At 42.2% G+C, this 15,386-nt stretch overlaps 1 protein-coding gene across 2 annotated transcripts in view; it reads left to right on the plus strand.

The window, feature by feature from the left end:
• BICC1 (BicC family RNA binding protein 1) overlaps positions 1-15,386 on the plus strand; it is a 242,065-nt gene that overhangs the window by 67,040 nt on the left and 159,639 nt on the right. For both annotated transcript variants that reach the window (XM_075934848.2, XM_075934849.2), the window contains one exon: positions 14,923-14,969. In XM_075934848.2, the coding sequence (XP_075790963.1) occupies positions 14,923-14,969 (47 nt within the window). The remainder of the gene's footprint in view (positions 1-14,922; positions 14,970-15,386) is intronic.

Raw genomic sequence — 15,386 nt, forward strand, 5'->3', positions numbered from 1 at the left:
TGGAACAGCCCTTATGCTCCCCTTTACCTATACAGTCTTCTCCTTCCTCGTCAGCAGAGACATTTATGCCCCCATTAATAGCAGGTCCGGGGGGATGATTTTAAGTCCTTTCAGGACCTTTTTAAGAGAGCAATTAACAAACTAGAAATATTCCTCTCCAATCCTCCGGATATACAGCTTAAGTTAACATCCTTCGTGCCTCAGCGCAAATCACACTCACAATACCCATGAATGAGGCATTGATGGACCCTGCTAAGCTTCTATGGAATACGCCAGCAACAGTCCCACGAACATCAAAGAGACTTGATAGAAAATATTGTTGCCCCACAGAGTGCGGAATTTCTTTTCACCCACCCCCCTCCAAACTCGCTTATTGTAGAAGCTGCAAATCAAAAGGGTAATTAGCAGGCCATGTGGTCAACCTCTTATGATAAAGAATGGAAGAGGCTCGATGTCATGGGCAAGAGAGCATACTCCTCTGCCAGCCTCCAACTACGCATCGCCAGCTACATAGTGCTTCTTTCCAAATATACACATCATATCTTTGATCAATTGTTGACTTTTATTGAAATTCTACGAGAGAACAATACAGAGCTCTGATGAAGGAGGGCTCCTTAATCTCTAGAACTGCTCTTCAGTCTGCCCTCAATTCCGCAGATACAGCCTCCAGATCTTTGGCATCTGCAGTGGTCTTGAGACGTGCGTCCTAGCTCCAACTCTCAGAAGTCCAGACTGCAGTTGAAGACCTTCCATTTGAGACGTCTCAACTCTTTGCAGACACCACAAATACCACTTTTCGCTCTGAAAGGCTCGTGTCACTCTCCAAATGCTTCGCATCCAATCTCCTGCCAATAGGAGGAAGCAGAACAAACAATTTAATTGCAGATACAAACTGACGCCTTTCAATATAACAAATGATGTACAAGACAGCCCAGACATAGACAATCATCAGAACAACCCATCACTCACTAGGCTCCAGTATGTCAATCATCTAAAGCCTTGGTTGAGGATTGGACTGCCCCCATACATCCAGGGCAGCAATCCAAGCCTTATACCATACTTGGCTCTAGACTAGCAGCATTCTGTCCTATCTGATGATCAGTTATGACCAACATATGGGTTCTCAGGATCATCAACACAGGCTATGTAATTCTCTTTACCTCCAACTCCCCCACCTCCAACCACCATCCCCGTTCCTCTTCAGGGACTCCTGTCACGAGATGGTGCTCATGCAAGAGGCACATTGTCTTCTGCAGTTGGGGGCCATAAAAGAGGTACCCTTCAAGCACAGAGGAAAAGGGTTTTACTCTCACTATTTCCTCACAATAAAGAAAACAGGGGGTTGGAGACATATACTAGATCTCAGGAGACTCAATCAGTACGTCCAATACCAATGATTCAAAATGGTAACTCTTGCCACATTTATACCCGCTCTCGAGAAAAGAGATTGATTGTCCACCCTCAGCCTTCCACATTGCAATACACCCCTCAGACAGACGCTTCCTCAGGTTCACAGTGGTGAACCAACATTTCCAGTACAGACTACTGCCCTTCGGCCTATTGACTGCCCCAAGGGTATTCTCAAAGGTCTTAGCAGTGGTCGCTGCCCTCCTCAGAACAAGAGGACTCACCATCTTTCCTTACCTTGATGACTGCCTCACCATATGCAACAGGCACTGACATTTACCAGGGCACTTTTCGACAGGCTTGGGCTGTACATAAACCCAGCAAAGTGTGCACCTGACACAGACTCTAGACTTCATAGGGGCTCACCTGGGCTGTGAAACAGCAATCGCTTCGCTCCTACAGCCCAGATTCACAGAAATCCAAGACCTCATGCATCTGGCACAATTCAGCCCCTGTATAACTGCTAGACAGTGCCTGCTCCTCCTTGGTCACATGGCAGCTGCAACCCTTATCGTGCTGTATGCACACCTGCATATGAGGCTGATGCAGATTTGGCTCAGTGTACAGACCATGTGTATACTGCTGAACAAATCTCTCAATATGCTATACAGCATAAAAGTATCCCTTACCTGGTGGACCCATCCCAACAATGTATGCACAGGGATTCCATTTCAGTGGAACTCCCCTTCCCCCGATGCTCACAATTACCACAAATACCTCACTAACAGGCTGGGGGGCTCATCTACAGGATCAGTTAGTCCAAGCCAGGTGGAAACCATGCTAACAATGCAGACACGTCAACTTGCTAAAGCTCAGAGCAGTCCGGCATGCATGCATGCATTTCTCCCACGTAATACGCAACAATGCCATCCACATACTGACAGACAATATGACAACAATGCACTGCATCAACAAGCAGGGTGGCATCCTCTTTTGCCAACTCTGTCAGGAGGCAATACAGTTATGGGAATGGTTCATTCCTCGCTACATTAATCTCATAGCCACATATATCCCAGGCAAAGACAATATGTTAGTGGATGATCTCATCAGGAACTTCTCCCTCAACTATGAGTGGGAGATCAACAGATGGGCCATCAACCATCTGTTTTGCAGAAGGGGGGTCCCTACAGAGGACTTTTTTGCCACACACACAAACTTACTGTGCCCTCATTACTGCTCCAGAGTGGGACTGGACTCTGGCTCTGGCTCCTTGGGGGATGCGTTTAGCATCGCATGGGACACAGTCCTAGTATATATATTTCTACCGATCCCACTCATCCCAGAGAGTGATACAAAAGATAAAACAGGACAGGGCCAAAGTGACACTTCTGGCACCAAGGTGGCCAAGACAGACTTGGTATCCACATGGTCAGGTGTCCACCACATCGCTTCCCTCCTGTCCCGTCACTGCTCATGCAACAGAACGGGAAGATCCATCACCCTGCTATCCGGTGCCTTTGCCTACATGCATGGTTCTTTGTTGGCTAACCACAACAGAGATCCACTGTCCTATAGAAGTTCAAACCATTCTCACGAACAGCTGCATATCTACAACAAGAAAAACTTCTATACCCAAAGTGTCACTGTTTCACCAGCTGGTATTCATCTAGACTTATAACCCCACTTAGAAATCCCACTCATACTTACCTACTTATTACATCTTCACAACTTGGGTCTACCCTTCAGTTCTATCAGGATCTACCTCGCAGCCATATCCACGTTTCACCCACCTATACCAGATCACTCCATTTTCTTTCACCCATCAGTCAAGAGATTTATGTGAAGTCTGCACAATACTTTCCCACCAACTAAAGAACAAGTCTCTGCATGGGACTTTAACCTAATACAAAGGCACTAATGGACAAACTGTCCAAACCACTAGCAACATGTTCCCTCCTGCATCTATCCATGAAGGTGACCTTCATATTGGTGATTACCTCTGTGCAAAGAGTGGGAGAGTTGGGTGCACTAATGACTGACCCATCCGATATGGTCTTCCACAAGGACAAAGTGGTCCTCCAGACCCATCCTAAATTCCTTCCCATAGTGCTTACTTCATTCCATTGTAATGAACCAGTTTACTTACCTGTCTTCTTCCTCAAACCACATAGTGATGACAGGGAAAGGGCTCTGCACACCTTCGATGTCTGCAGGACAGTGGCCTTCTACTTGGAATGAACATGCTTGTTCTGCAAAATGCCTTATTCGTTCGTCTCATCCACAAAGAGATCTCAGGGATTACCAATTTCTAAACAGAAACTACCCAAGTGGATCTCAGACACTATAAGACTGGCTTATACCATTTTCAGCAAACAGCATCCTTCGACCATATGTGCCCATTCAATAAGGTCAGTGGCTACCTCCACTGTCTTCCTCCTCAGTATCCTCACAGACGAGATATGTAGCGCAGTCACATGGGCTTCCACTCACACTTTCACTCACCAGTAGGCCATTCAGTCATATGCAGATATACTCGATTTGGCCACTCAGTGCTTTCAGCAGCTGAAACAGGCCTTTCGAAGCACTGATACTGCTCTGTAGTCACCTAAGATGGAGCACCCACGGGGACTCCTCGAAGAAGAAGGGAAGGTTACTCACCGTGTGCAGTAACTGGAGTTCTTTGAGATGGTTGTCCCGTGGATGCTCTACCGCCCAACCTCCTCCCCTCTGCTTCGGATTCTGCTTGTGTCCGGATCAGAGAAGAACTGAGGAGCTGGCTGTCCTCGCATGTGCATTACACACATTAGGTGTCTTGCACCGGAGCCTAGTGCATGCATGGCCCACCAAGGGGACACTGCTACTGACAATCTCTGACTGGTGGGCGCAGCGGTGCTAGCATACCTATGGTAGAGCACCCATAGGGACAACCATCTTGAAGAAATCCAGGTACTGCGCAGAGTGAAGCCTGCCTAAGGTGCTTTTGAAATTTTTTATAAACCAGGACATCTTTCTGTCAGTGTTCTTTCCAAAACTCGATTGCAATGATAGAGAAAGGGCTCTCCATTCATTGGGTATAAGACATGCCCTGGCATTTTATATTGACCTCACAAGACTATTTCGCAAATCCACACAACAATTTATTGCATTCGTAGAGGGAATGAAGGGCCTTCCAACATCAGGTCAGAGATTTTCTTCATGGATCCTGCATCAAGGTCTTTTATGAGCTAACCAAGGTCCTGGTGCCAGCAATAACAGCCCACTCCATGAGAATGCAGGCTTCTGCTGCAGTGTTTTTGGCACAGGTTCCTATTCAGGACATCTGCAGGGCAGGTATGTGGCTGTCCAATCACACCTTCATGTCTCACTATGTCATTCATTACCCAGTAAGCACAAAACGATATGGCCTTTGGCAGAGCGGTCCTGCAATCAACAACCAGGTGATCCCCAACCCCTTCTCCAGGAGAACTGTTGGAGTGCACTTGAGCTATTGGAAGGCATATGAGCCATCACCTGAAAAAAATTGATTACTTACTTTTCATAACTGTTGTTGTTTGAGATGTGGTATTCATGTCTATTCCAAATCCCACTCATCTCCTCTCTGTCGAAATAATTGGAGATGAAGAAACTGAGAGTGTGGGGGTCATCAGTGTCCTATGTATTGTGCCTTGAAGGTGCCACAGCTTACCCGACGGGTACAACTAAGGGGAAAAAATACTCTGATGGTGCACATGGTGTGCACACACACCTATTGAAACGGATGTGAGCAAAACATCTCGAACAACAGTTGTGAAAGATAAATAACTGTGCAGAAAAAGGAAAAATAAGAAAATAAATTGAATTCTTGGATATTGATAAGTTGAGAAGTGTTATTATCAATTCATATTACATTGAGTGCCATGGATGCAAATTCTACCTCCTGTTATCTAAAGGTTAAAAATGGTGGACATGAGCTGCTGCATGAAATTGACCAAACACTTACAGTGACTCTACATTTAAAACTTAAATTTAAACTATATTATCTTGATTTTTGTTCCTTTAAAACATGCCCTATAGTGTAACAGAAAACTGTTTGGAATTAAAATAACATTTAAAGTTGACTTTCAAATAATTTTTTGTATGATGTAGGGAGAATTTACAATTGTGCTTTTTCAAGATTCAGTAATTAAATAGACTCGCCCTATAGTTCATACATACCATAATCGTTAACACCTGATTCAACTTCTCACTGTTTTTATTGGACAGAGCATTTATGATCCTGCATGTCTCGAAAAGGGAAAATATTATATAAAATATTGCATGGTATAGGGAAATTATAATAAATATAGACGTACTACTTAAAATATGAAATGCTTATTATGCACATTTAAATAGTCATTTTCAGTAGTTTGATAATTATTATTGGCATTTTATGTAAAATGAAAACTGCTTTGGTAAAGGATAATAGATTACTTTATACTGGAATACAAATCTTCTTAATATTTCCGAAAGTTTGAGAGTTTGTTTGTCCCGAAAGATCTCCAAAATGGTAAGAGCTAGAAACACCAAATTTGGCACGGTTACTATTGATTTCCTAACTTAAATAACTGGATTGGTTATATCTCGAAATCGGTTCCCTCAGAGTACCAATTGGGCCCATTGATAATTAGCTTTTAGAAGCGCCTGATTATAGGCATTTGCTGAACTCTTCAGTTAACCATGTCACATAAACTGCAACTACGAGATCCTAGAGGAGAAAGCATGTGGGCACCTACAGCACCATCAAGGGAAAGCCCTTGGGGGAGAGGCTGCAGTGGGGCAGAGAATCAGCAACCTCTCCTATACCTGGCAGGTCTCCAGGACAGAGCCAAATGTGGCTAATGCTGGCTGGGATCTATCCTTGCTAATTGTGGCTGGTAGAAGCCTCCAGCTATCACAGCCTCTCAACATCTTCCCGCAGCCGGGCTCCGACTGAACCCCTTCTGGAAATTAAAGCTGCTTCCCTCCCTCCAAACCCAAACAAGCCATCCCACCACTCGCCTTCCTTTGGGCTGCGTGCGTTCTACTGCAGGGCTGTGTACGTTATCAGCAAGTGCCACGGGGATTATGCGCTTTGCAGGATTCAGCTCACAGTACAAAGAGGAGGTAAGTTGGAGGTCAAGGTTTTGAGCACTGTGGAGCCTGAGGAGGACACGCTACACTGAGAACAGCCTATTCTCATTAGAATAGGTACGTTCAGGTGCTGCATGTTCTGATCATCTAGATATCACTGATTGCACCTGGTCTGAAGGTCTTTCGCTTTGTCTGATCAATGCAACCAGTCTAGCTGCCGCTAGGAAGTCCATTCAGGTTGCCCCGTGGAGCATGCACTGAGGCACTCGGGGAGTGGCTACTTGGGGAGCAGCAGTGCTTTGCTGCTGCTGCAGAGCCTAGGAGACATTCCCTCTATTTCTCAGGGTTTCTGGCAAGGAGGCTGCAGCCATTGCTTTACATAGATGGGCCTTCCTGATTTGTGGGGATTGAGAAAAGAGACCCTATGGGATTTGTCATTTTGTAAGCACATCACTAGCTATGTTAATTTCTTAAAGTAATATATCAGAGAAAAGTATTTCCAATAGAATATGCTATGTTAATGTAATTGACATAGTTCATTCATCACATGTTTTACAATATTTTTCCCGGGTGATGCAGGGTATTTCTGCTAGTAATTAATATTCTGTCTTCTAATTGCAAACCATTAACACTAAGATTTGTAAATTAAACAATTTCTTAATCAAGAGTAGCTCAATGCATAGATGCCTTTGTGTTTGTTAAAAACATGGGCTGTTCATGTATTTACAACACAAAGATAGGCTAGACCAATGTGTTATTACTGATCTGGTAAAACTTGTGATTCTGGATCAGTCAGGTCCCGAATGTGCCAGATTCTATCTAGAAAGAGTGAGTTTGCTCGACCATGGGAGGTCAATTACCGTCCCTTTGCTGAAAGACTCTGGGCTCTCCTGAAGTTTTTCAGCAGACTTGGCTGGACTCTCCACTTGGCTGCCAGGCTTGCCAGCCCCAGAACCCCTGGGGCTCTACTGCTCTTGAACCACCAGGGCTCCACGGACTGCCCTGGGGCTGCCAGGGCTCCATGGACAGCTCCAAGGCTGCTAGGACTCTACCTACCCCCAGCTGCCAGGTAATTGGCTCCATGTCCAGCCCTGGCAGCTCTGCTCCTGGCTCTGCTCCCTGCTGCCCACCTCCTGGGGTTCTCAGGTCCAGGGACTCTCTTGTCCATCAAAATCTGTGTTCTGATGTTGCCAGACCAGAGACTCCTGGACCAGAGAGGTTCAACCTGAAGTATATGTCACTGGAGTTGCAGAAAGAATTATTTTCCTTTACTACACGAATAATGTTCATGATAACTAGCCCCATCCCAATAGGAAAACTTATGACTTTAAAGAAGGGTCTCCAAACAGCTTTGGAATTCACTCTTTGGATTCCTGGGTCTGGAATTCAAGAATATTCTGTGTGGAAGTGGGATTGACAATATTTTTGATTGACACTGGAAAATATTTACTGTGGAAAGAACATTTGTGGGAAGTAAATTCTAAAGGTTTTTTTTTTAGTGACAAGGTAGGTGTGGTAATACCTTTTCTTTAAACCAACTTCTGTTGGTGGAAAGCTACATAAAACTCTTCTTCGGGTCTGGCAAAAGAAATCCGTGTCTGAGTAAAATACAATTTGGGAACGATTGTTAAACATAGTGGGTAATTCATCTTGTAGGAGGCAACTTGAAAAGAATTGGGCAGGGAAAGATTAACAGTGCGGTATTTAAGACTGAATTTTATTTCTTAAAGATTAGAACATCCAGAGTTACAATTATTTTATGATTTTTTCAGGTTAGAAAAAGAGAGTGAGATTAGGTTGCAGTGAGCTAACTACTTTCCCCCCTAAAGTATAGTCACTAATTAATGCTTGATTGACCCTAGTGGTCACTTAGCTGAAAATGAGACTCCAAAAAGTTTCCATTTGATTAAGTTGATTTAAGAAATCTGTAACTTTCTGAAATATTGTCCTGCTTGCTGCTTTCCTTATAAACTGTGAGAGACTCTTTTGAAAGAGAAAAGGAGTTTGAACAAAACTTACCTTCAGCAGTTTCTCAGTTGTGTTCCCCATGCTACTTACACATTTTTAAAATAGTGATAGAAATGTAGCTGTGTTAGTCTAGGGTAGCTGAAACAAAATACAGGACTATGTAGCACTTTAAAGACTAACAAGATGGTTTAATAGGTGATGAGCTTTCGTGGGCCAGACCCACTTCCTCAGATCAAATAGTGGAAGAAAATAGTCACAACCATATATACCAAAGGATACAATTAAAAAAATGAACACACATGAAAAGGACAAATCAAATTTCAGAACAGAAGGGCGATGGGGGGGGGGGGGGGAAGGTAAATGTCTGTGAGCTAATGATATTAGAGGTGATAATTGGGGAAGCTATCTTTGTAATGGGTAAGATGAATTTTAGCATGAATAACAGTTGACACTTTACGCCGGGGTCTTAACAAAGACTCTAGTTAAGTGTAGAATTTTAGCATGAATAACAGTTATCTTATCCATTACAAAGATAGCTTCTCCAATTATCACCTCTAATATCATTAGCTCACTGACATTTACCTTCCCGCATCCCCCTTCTGTTCTGAAATTTGATTTGTCCTTTTCATATGTGTTCATTTTTTGATTGTATCCTTTGGTATATATGGTTGTGACTATTTTCTTCCACTATTTGATCTGAGGAAGTGGGTCTGGCCCACGAAAGCTCATCACTTAATAAACCATCTTGTTAGTCTTTTGTTTCATTTTTAAAATAGGAGAGCCTAGCACTTGTATTACTTGGGAAACTGTTGCTGTCATGCTTTTTAAATTTTATTTTGCTTTTGTTTTGGGGAGAAAATGGTTGTGTGTTAAAGTTATAGCTATTTGAAAGCTGCATATGTCACATGTACAAAATAAAACATACTTGAGTTAATTAATAGGGATGCAGTTAAAATGTACACATTTTGCATGAATTCTAAAGTTAGTGAATTCTAATTAGGAATGTAAAATCCCATTTAATTGGTTAAACAGTGAAACATTGTTTAAAGGGTTAACTGATTAAAGCTGTGGGAGGGGGGGGAGGGAGAGGGCTCCAGCCTGGCTGGGGTGGAATGACCCCACTGAGGCTGGGCTGGAATGTCCCTCCTCCCGATGAGGGCTGCTCTGGCTGGCCGATCAGAGAAGCTCCTGCCTATGGTAGGGGGTGCTGAGTGGGACCCTCTACGAACGGGCTGGGCTGGACACACCATGTCCTTGTTGAACTCCATCAGATTTCTTTTGCCCCAATCCTCCAATTTGTCTAGGTCACTCTAGACCCTACTCCTGCCTTTCAACGTATCTACCTCTCCCCTAGCTTAGTATTATTCTCAAACTTGCTGAGGGTACAATCTATCCCCTCACCCAGGTCATTCATTAAAATGTTGAACAAAACCAGCCCCAGAACTGAATCTTAGGGCACTACTCATGATACCAGCTGTCAACCAGACATTGTTGAGCTAGATGATCTAGCCCACTTTCTATCCACCTTATTGTCCGTTTATCCAATCCATACTTACTTAACTTGCTGGCAAGAATATTGTGGGAGACCGTATCAAAAGCTTTGCTAAAATCAAGGTATATCATATCCATGGACTTTCCCATATCCACAGAGCCAGTCACCTCATCATAGAAGCTAATCAGATTGGTCAGGCATGAGTTGCCCTTGGTGAATCCATGTTGACTATTTCTGATCACTTTCCTCTCTTTCAAGTTCTTCAAAATGGATTCCTTGAGGATCCCTGCCATGACTTTCCTAGAGACTGAAGTGAGGCTGACTGGTCTGTAGTTCCCTGGATTCTCCTCCTCCCTTTTTTTTTTAAAAGATGGGCACTACCTTTGCCTTTACTGAGTCATCCTGCCATGAGTTTTCAAAGATGGCCAATGGCTTTGCCAACTCCCTTGGCACCCTCAGAGGCATTAGATTCAGCACCAAAGATTTATGTATGTCCAGCTTTTTAAAATAGTTCTTAACCTTTTCTTTGTCCACTGAGGGCTGCCCACTTCCTTCCCATAGTGTGCTGCCTAATGCAGTAGTCTGGCAGCTGATCTCTGTAAAGACAAAGAAAAAAAGCATTGAGTACTTCAGCTAATACTTAATAACCAGGACGGGTAGGAACGGTGTCGCTAGCCTCTGTTGGTCAAAGACTGGGAATCAATGACAGGAGAAGAAGAGCTTGATGATTCCCTGTTCTGTTCATTCCCTCTAGGGTATCTGTCATTGGCTACTGTCAGAAGACAGAATAATGGGCTAGATGGACCTTTGGTCTGACCCAGTATGGCCATTCTGATGTTCTCACATCATCTGTCAGTAGGTTATCTCTGTCATTTAGTAAGGGTCCCACAGCTCTGATTGCTAACATGCCTGTAGAAACCTTTCTTGTTATCCTTCACGTCCCTTGCTAGCTGCAATTCCAACTGCGCTTTGGCCTTCCTGATAGCTTCTCTGAATTGTCAACCAATATATTTATACTGCTTCCTCATCACCTGTCCAGGTTTCCACTACTTGTAAGTTTCCTTTTTGTGTTTAAGCTCACCAAGGATTTCACTAGTAAGCCAAGCTGGTTGCCTACCATATTTGCTTTTCTTATTGTGCATTGGAATGATTTGTTTCTGCACCTTCAATAAGGCTTCTTTAATATACAGGTCTCCTGGACTCCTTTCCCCCACATGTTAGCATCCCAGGGGATTCTGCCCATCAGTTCCCCGAGGGAGTCAGTCTGCTTTTCTGAAGTCCAGGGTCTGTATTTAGCTACTCTCTTTTCTTCCTTTGGTCAGGATCCAGAACTTGACCATCTCATGATCACTGCTGCCCAGGTTGCCATGCACATCTACTTCCCCCACTAGTTCCTCCCTGTTTGTGAGCAACAGGTCAAGTTGCACAGGGCCCCTGATTGGTTCCTTCAGCACTTGTACCAGGAAGTTATCCCCAACATTCTCCAACACCTGCTGTATTTGTCCCGGAACAGATGTCAGGGTGATTGACATCCCCTATGAGAACCAGGGCCTGCGATCTGGAAGCTTCTGTTAGTTGTCTGAAGAAAACCTCGTCTATCTGGTAGTTATAGCAGACACCAATCACATCATCACCTCTGTTGCTCCCGCCTCTAAATTTAACCCAAAGACTCTTAACAGGCTTTTCTCCTACTGGAGCTCTGAGCAATCATACGGCTCTCTCATGATAAATAGCAAGTACTCATAGGAAATAAATTAAATGTTGTTTTATATATGTGATATACACTTGGGGAACATAGAACTATAAGCCACTGTGTTTCCCTTCTACTTCAGCAAAAGAGCTTTATTGGAGCTTTTAGTGCCACATCAGTTTGCCTTACTAGCAAATTCCTTGAGACTGTTAGTTTAAACCTTGACTTGCAGGTAACATTCAATGAAACCCACTTCCCTAAAAACATCTCGTTGCAGCATCTAGCCCTTTTCACTGATCATTTACAGAAATTATCAAGTCTGCTGCCTCCAAAGAGATTGCACATGCCAGCCTATCAGGTTAGCAGAGGACCTATATTTTCCTTTAATACACAACTCTGAGATGCTTTACAGTAAAAGTAGGCACACAGTTATTAATGAAGAACATGGATTAAGTGATACTAAGCAAGAGAAGGAGACAGATATGGTTACAAGCAAAACAAAAATTATGCATGCTCCAATGTGTAAAATTTAATTTTAGTTGTCTATATTTTTTGGCTTAGCAGCTTTTTCACATTGATCTATCAGCATCTCCAGCTTTGCAGGCAGGAAGATCCATCATTGCCAAAAATCAGAGGGTGCTGATCCTTGTGTTCTCTCAGTGATGGATAACAGAGATGTCTTCTTTCTTCAGTTTTTTTAAGCCCAGAAATCCTTTGAAATGTATTCTTTGAAAAGTTAACAGAGACAGAAATCCTCTTCCATGTTGGTTTTTGGTCTAGGTGTAAGCGCTTCATCCTCTGCTTATCTTGCTTTCTGGATTAGCTTGATCCCCTTGTTTGCCTCAGATGCAAATAAGCTCTCATTATCTTTTGCTTGCAGTCATGTCTTGCTGTTTCTCATCTTTATGTTAGCTTGATCTACACAGAAAGGGAAATCAACTTTCCGTTGCCAATGGCAGGCTTGTTTATCAACTGTTTCCACAATATGTTTTCCCCCACTTTTTATTGGTAGCCCATGCATATATCATACACTGGGCATGAATATCATTGTATCACCAGTTCATATGTGATACCTCCAGCCTACCTAAACTGAGAGACGGGGCAGGGACACACCCCCAGGACTATAGACACACATTGTAAGAAACACAGGGTGAGATCTTTTCCCAGAATTCAAGTACATGGCCCCTTTGGGAGCTGAACATTAGATAAAACCATCTTATGTTGTATGGAAATGTGTATGGTGGAAGCTCATGAGGTTTACTCTGTCAGGGTAAAGAGAGATGTACATAGACTCCTTGCCCTCACCCCCAGGTAACAGTTATTTACACTGGGTTTATTAATAAACAAAACTGATTTTATTAAGTATAAAAATATAGGATGTAAGTATTTATAAGAAGAGCACACAGAACAAAGTAGGTTACTAAGCAAAATAGAACACACAAGCTAAGCTTAATACACTAAAGAAACTAGTTACATATAATATCTCACTCTAAAAGTTCTAATAATCTTCCCAGACTAGACATCCTTCCAGCTTGTGCCCTGTTCCTTCCCCTAGTTCAGTTTTAGTTGTTTCTAGCAGTCATCTTGGATGAGGTAGCCAGGGAGAACTGATGACTCCTCACTCCTCACCCTTAAATAGGATTTGCCTAAGGTTCTTTGTTTAGGTTTGACTCTCCCCTGTCCCTAGGGTTGCCAGATGGTTTAACAAAAAATATCGATTCTCCCCTTCCCCCCCACCCCCCCAAAAAAACACTGGGGAAAAAATTCTATGGGGGGGGGGGGAAGGGGGAGACCAAATTTGTTAAGAAAAAAAATGGCCCTGTGCTCCTCACATTGTCCGGACGGGGGACCCGAATAACGGACAGTCCGGGTGAAAACCGGACACACTTTAAGATGGATTCCAGTATCAGGTGACATGGTCACATGTGTCTGCAAGGCCTGTTTCCGTACTTCATGGGCTGACCCACACCAAAGGAAAGTTAAACTCCATTATTTTTTGCTAATGGGCAATCACAGGCCTTTAATGTAAACAATGGAAATGACCCAAAGCAAAGTGACCCAAATTAGTGAATATGCAATTAGAGACACAGTTCAATATTCCTAACTTGGGCTACAAAAATGATACATGCATACAACTGGGATAATCATATTCAGTAGATTACAACCTTTCCAATGGTCTCACATGAAAGTGTCTCACATAAGGCATATTCCAGTTATGCCATATTTATATTCATAAGCATATCCCATAAAGAATATGGACTGCCTCTGCACATATGGCCCATAGTAGAAAGGCAGAATGTGAGAGTATTATATCTATTCTGTATGTGAACATTACTCACATGAAAAGCAGAATGACCATTTAAAGTTTTTTCTGTAACATTGTAATGAAGTTTAAGGAATATGTAGTTCCAGGGGGAATTCCATTGTAACTATTTGACTGGGAATAATTAACTTTGTTCTGGAAGATCCAGCATGTTTTATGTGTGAATTAGTAGAAGAAATAAATTACGAATATATATCACATCCTTTTATATATCTGTACCTTGACATTTATTAAAGTGTTAACTAAAAATATTTGAATTGTTTACTTCAGAAATTCACTATAAATACAGCTGTTTCATCATTTATTCACAGCACAAATACAATTAATTATACAGGGGATTCAAAAAGACTTCTGGTATTTGTGGTGGTGCATTGACAGTTAAATGAACCAGGAAGTGTACCTTGAGGATTACATAAAGGATAAAACATTTAAGATAAAAACTATTTAAGGTTGGCATTTAAAAATAGTTTATTTAAAACTAGTTAGTAATATTGTTGAACATGTTTCAGGGTTTAACATAATGGTCATTGTTGCTTTGCAGTTTACTACTAATCTTGATCGGTAAACCCTGTGTCTTTCTAGCTGTAGACATTTTTTCAGTAGAGATCAAACACTATTGTTTGCACAATATGAATGAATGAATGATTAGACTGAGGCTACAAACTAAATCTTTCCTTTTTAACTAAAAGCCTGAAACCATTCTCATTGGTTTCAATAGGCACTAAATATAGCCCTCTCCCAGAACTTAGATTTAAGTCTAGAGATAAAGGACAGTATGAATTTATTGTTCTACATTTTTGTGTCACTTTATGAATTGTGTTTGCATACTAAATAAGAAAATGAGTAGTTGAATTATTATTGGTTTTGATTTAACACTGATGCAAAACATTAGTGAAATAAATGTGTATGTGTGTGAGAATTTATATTTCAGTAGTACTCTGCTGAAATATTAAAAGTTTGCAGCTATAAAACTATTTCTTAAATTTATTGTAACAAATTTTATTTTATTTACAGCTGCTGCTGAGGGCAAAGGCAAAAGTGGAGAAGACTTTTTTCAGAAGGTAAAAAACCTCTTTGCTATAATCTTACCATTGATAAGGCCAGTAATTCAGTACATTATTGTGGGACAAATTATACTTCACATTTTAGTGAAATTGATATTTAGTTTAGAGTTTTCTCTCATGAATATGCTTATGAAACTTTCACAATATTCCTTAATTTCTTAACTATGGTAATTATTAACATTTTTTTTATTGTTACTATGGAGGTAAATGGGCAACGAAGGACTGGCTGTCCATGCTTACCCCCACTGCTGGGCTGAAGAGGCCCTCACGTTGCAGAGAGGGGCTGCTCTGGCTGGGATGGTGCAGGCCCTGCCTGTGATGGAAGGGCACACCAGTCTAGCTGCGGCGGGCGAGGAGACCACTCTCCAACCTTCTGTCCCTTTAAAACACTATGTTTTAAACACTATATTTAGC

Source organism: Pelodiscus sinensis, chromosome 8 (assembly GCF_052426305.1).
Source record: "Pelodiscus sinensis isolate ZL-2025 chromosome 8, ASM5242630v1, whole genome shotgun sequence".
Taxonomy (NCBI): domain Eukaryota; kingdom Metazoa; phylum Chordata; order Testudines; family Trionychidae; genus Pelodiscus; species Pelodiscus sinensis.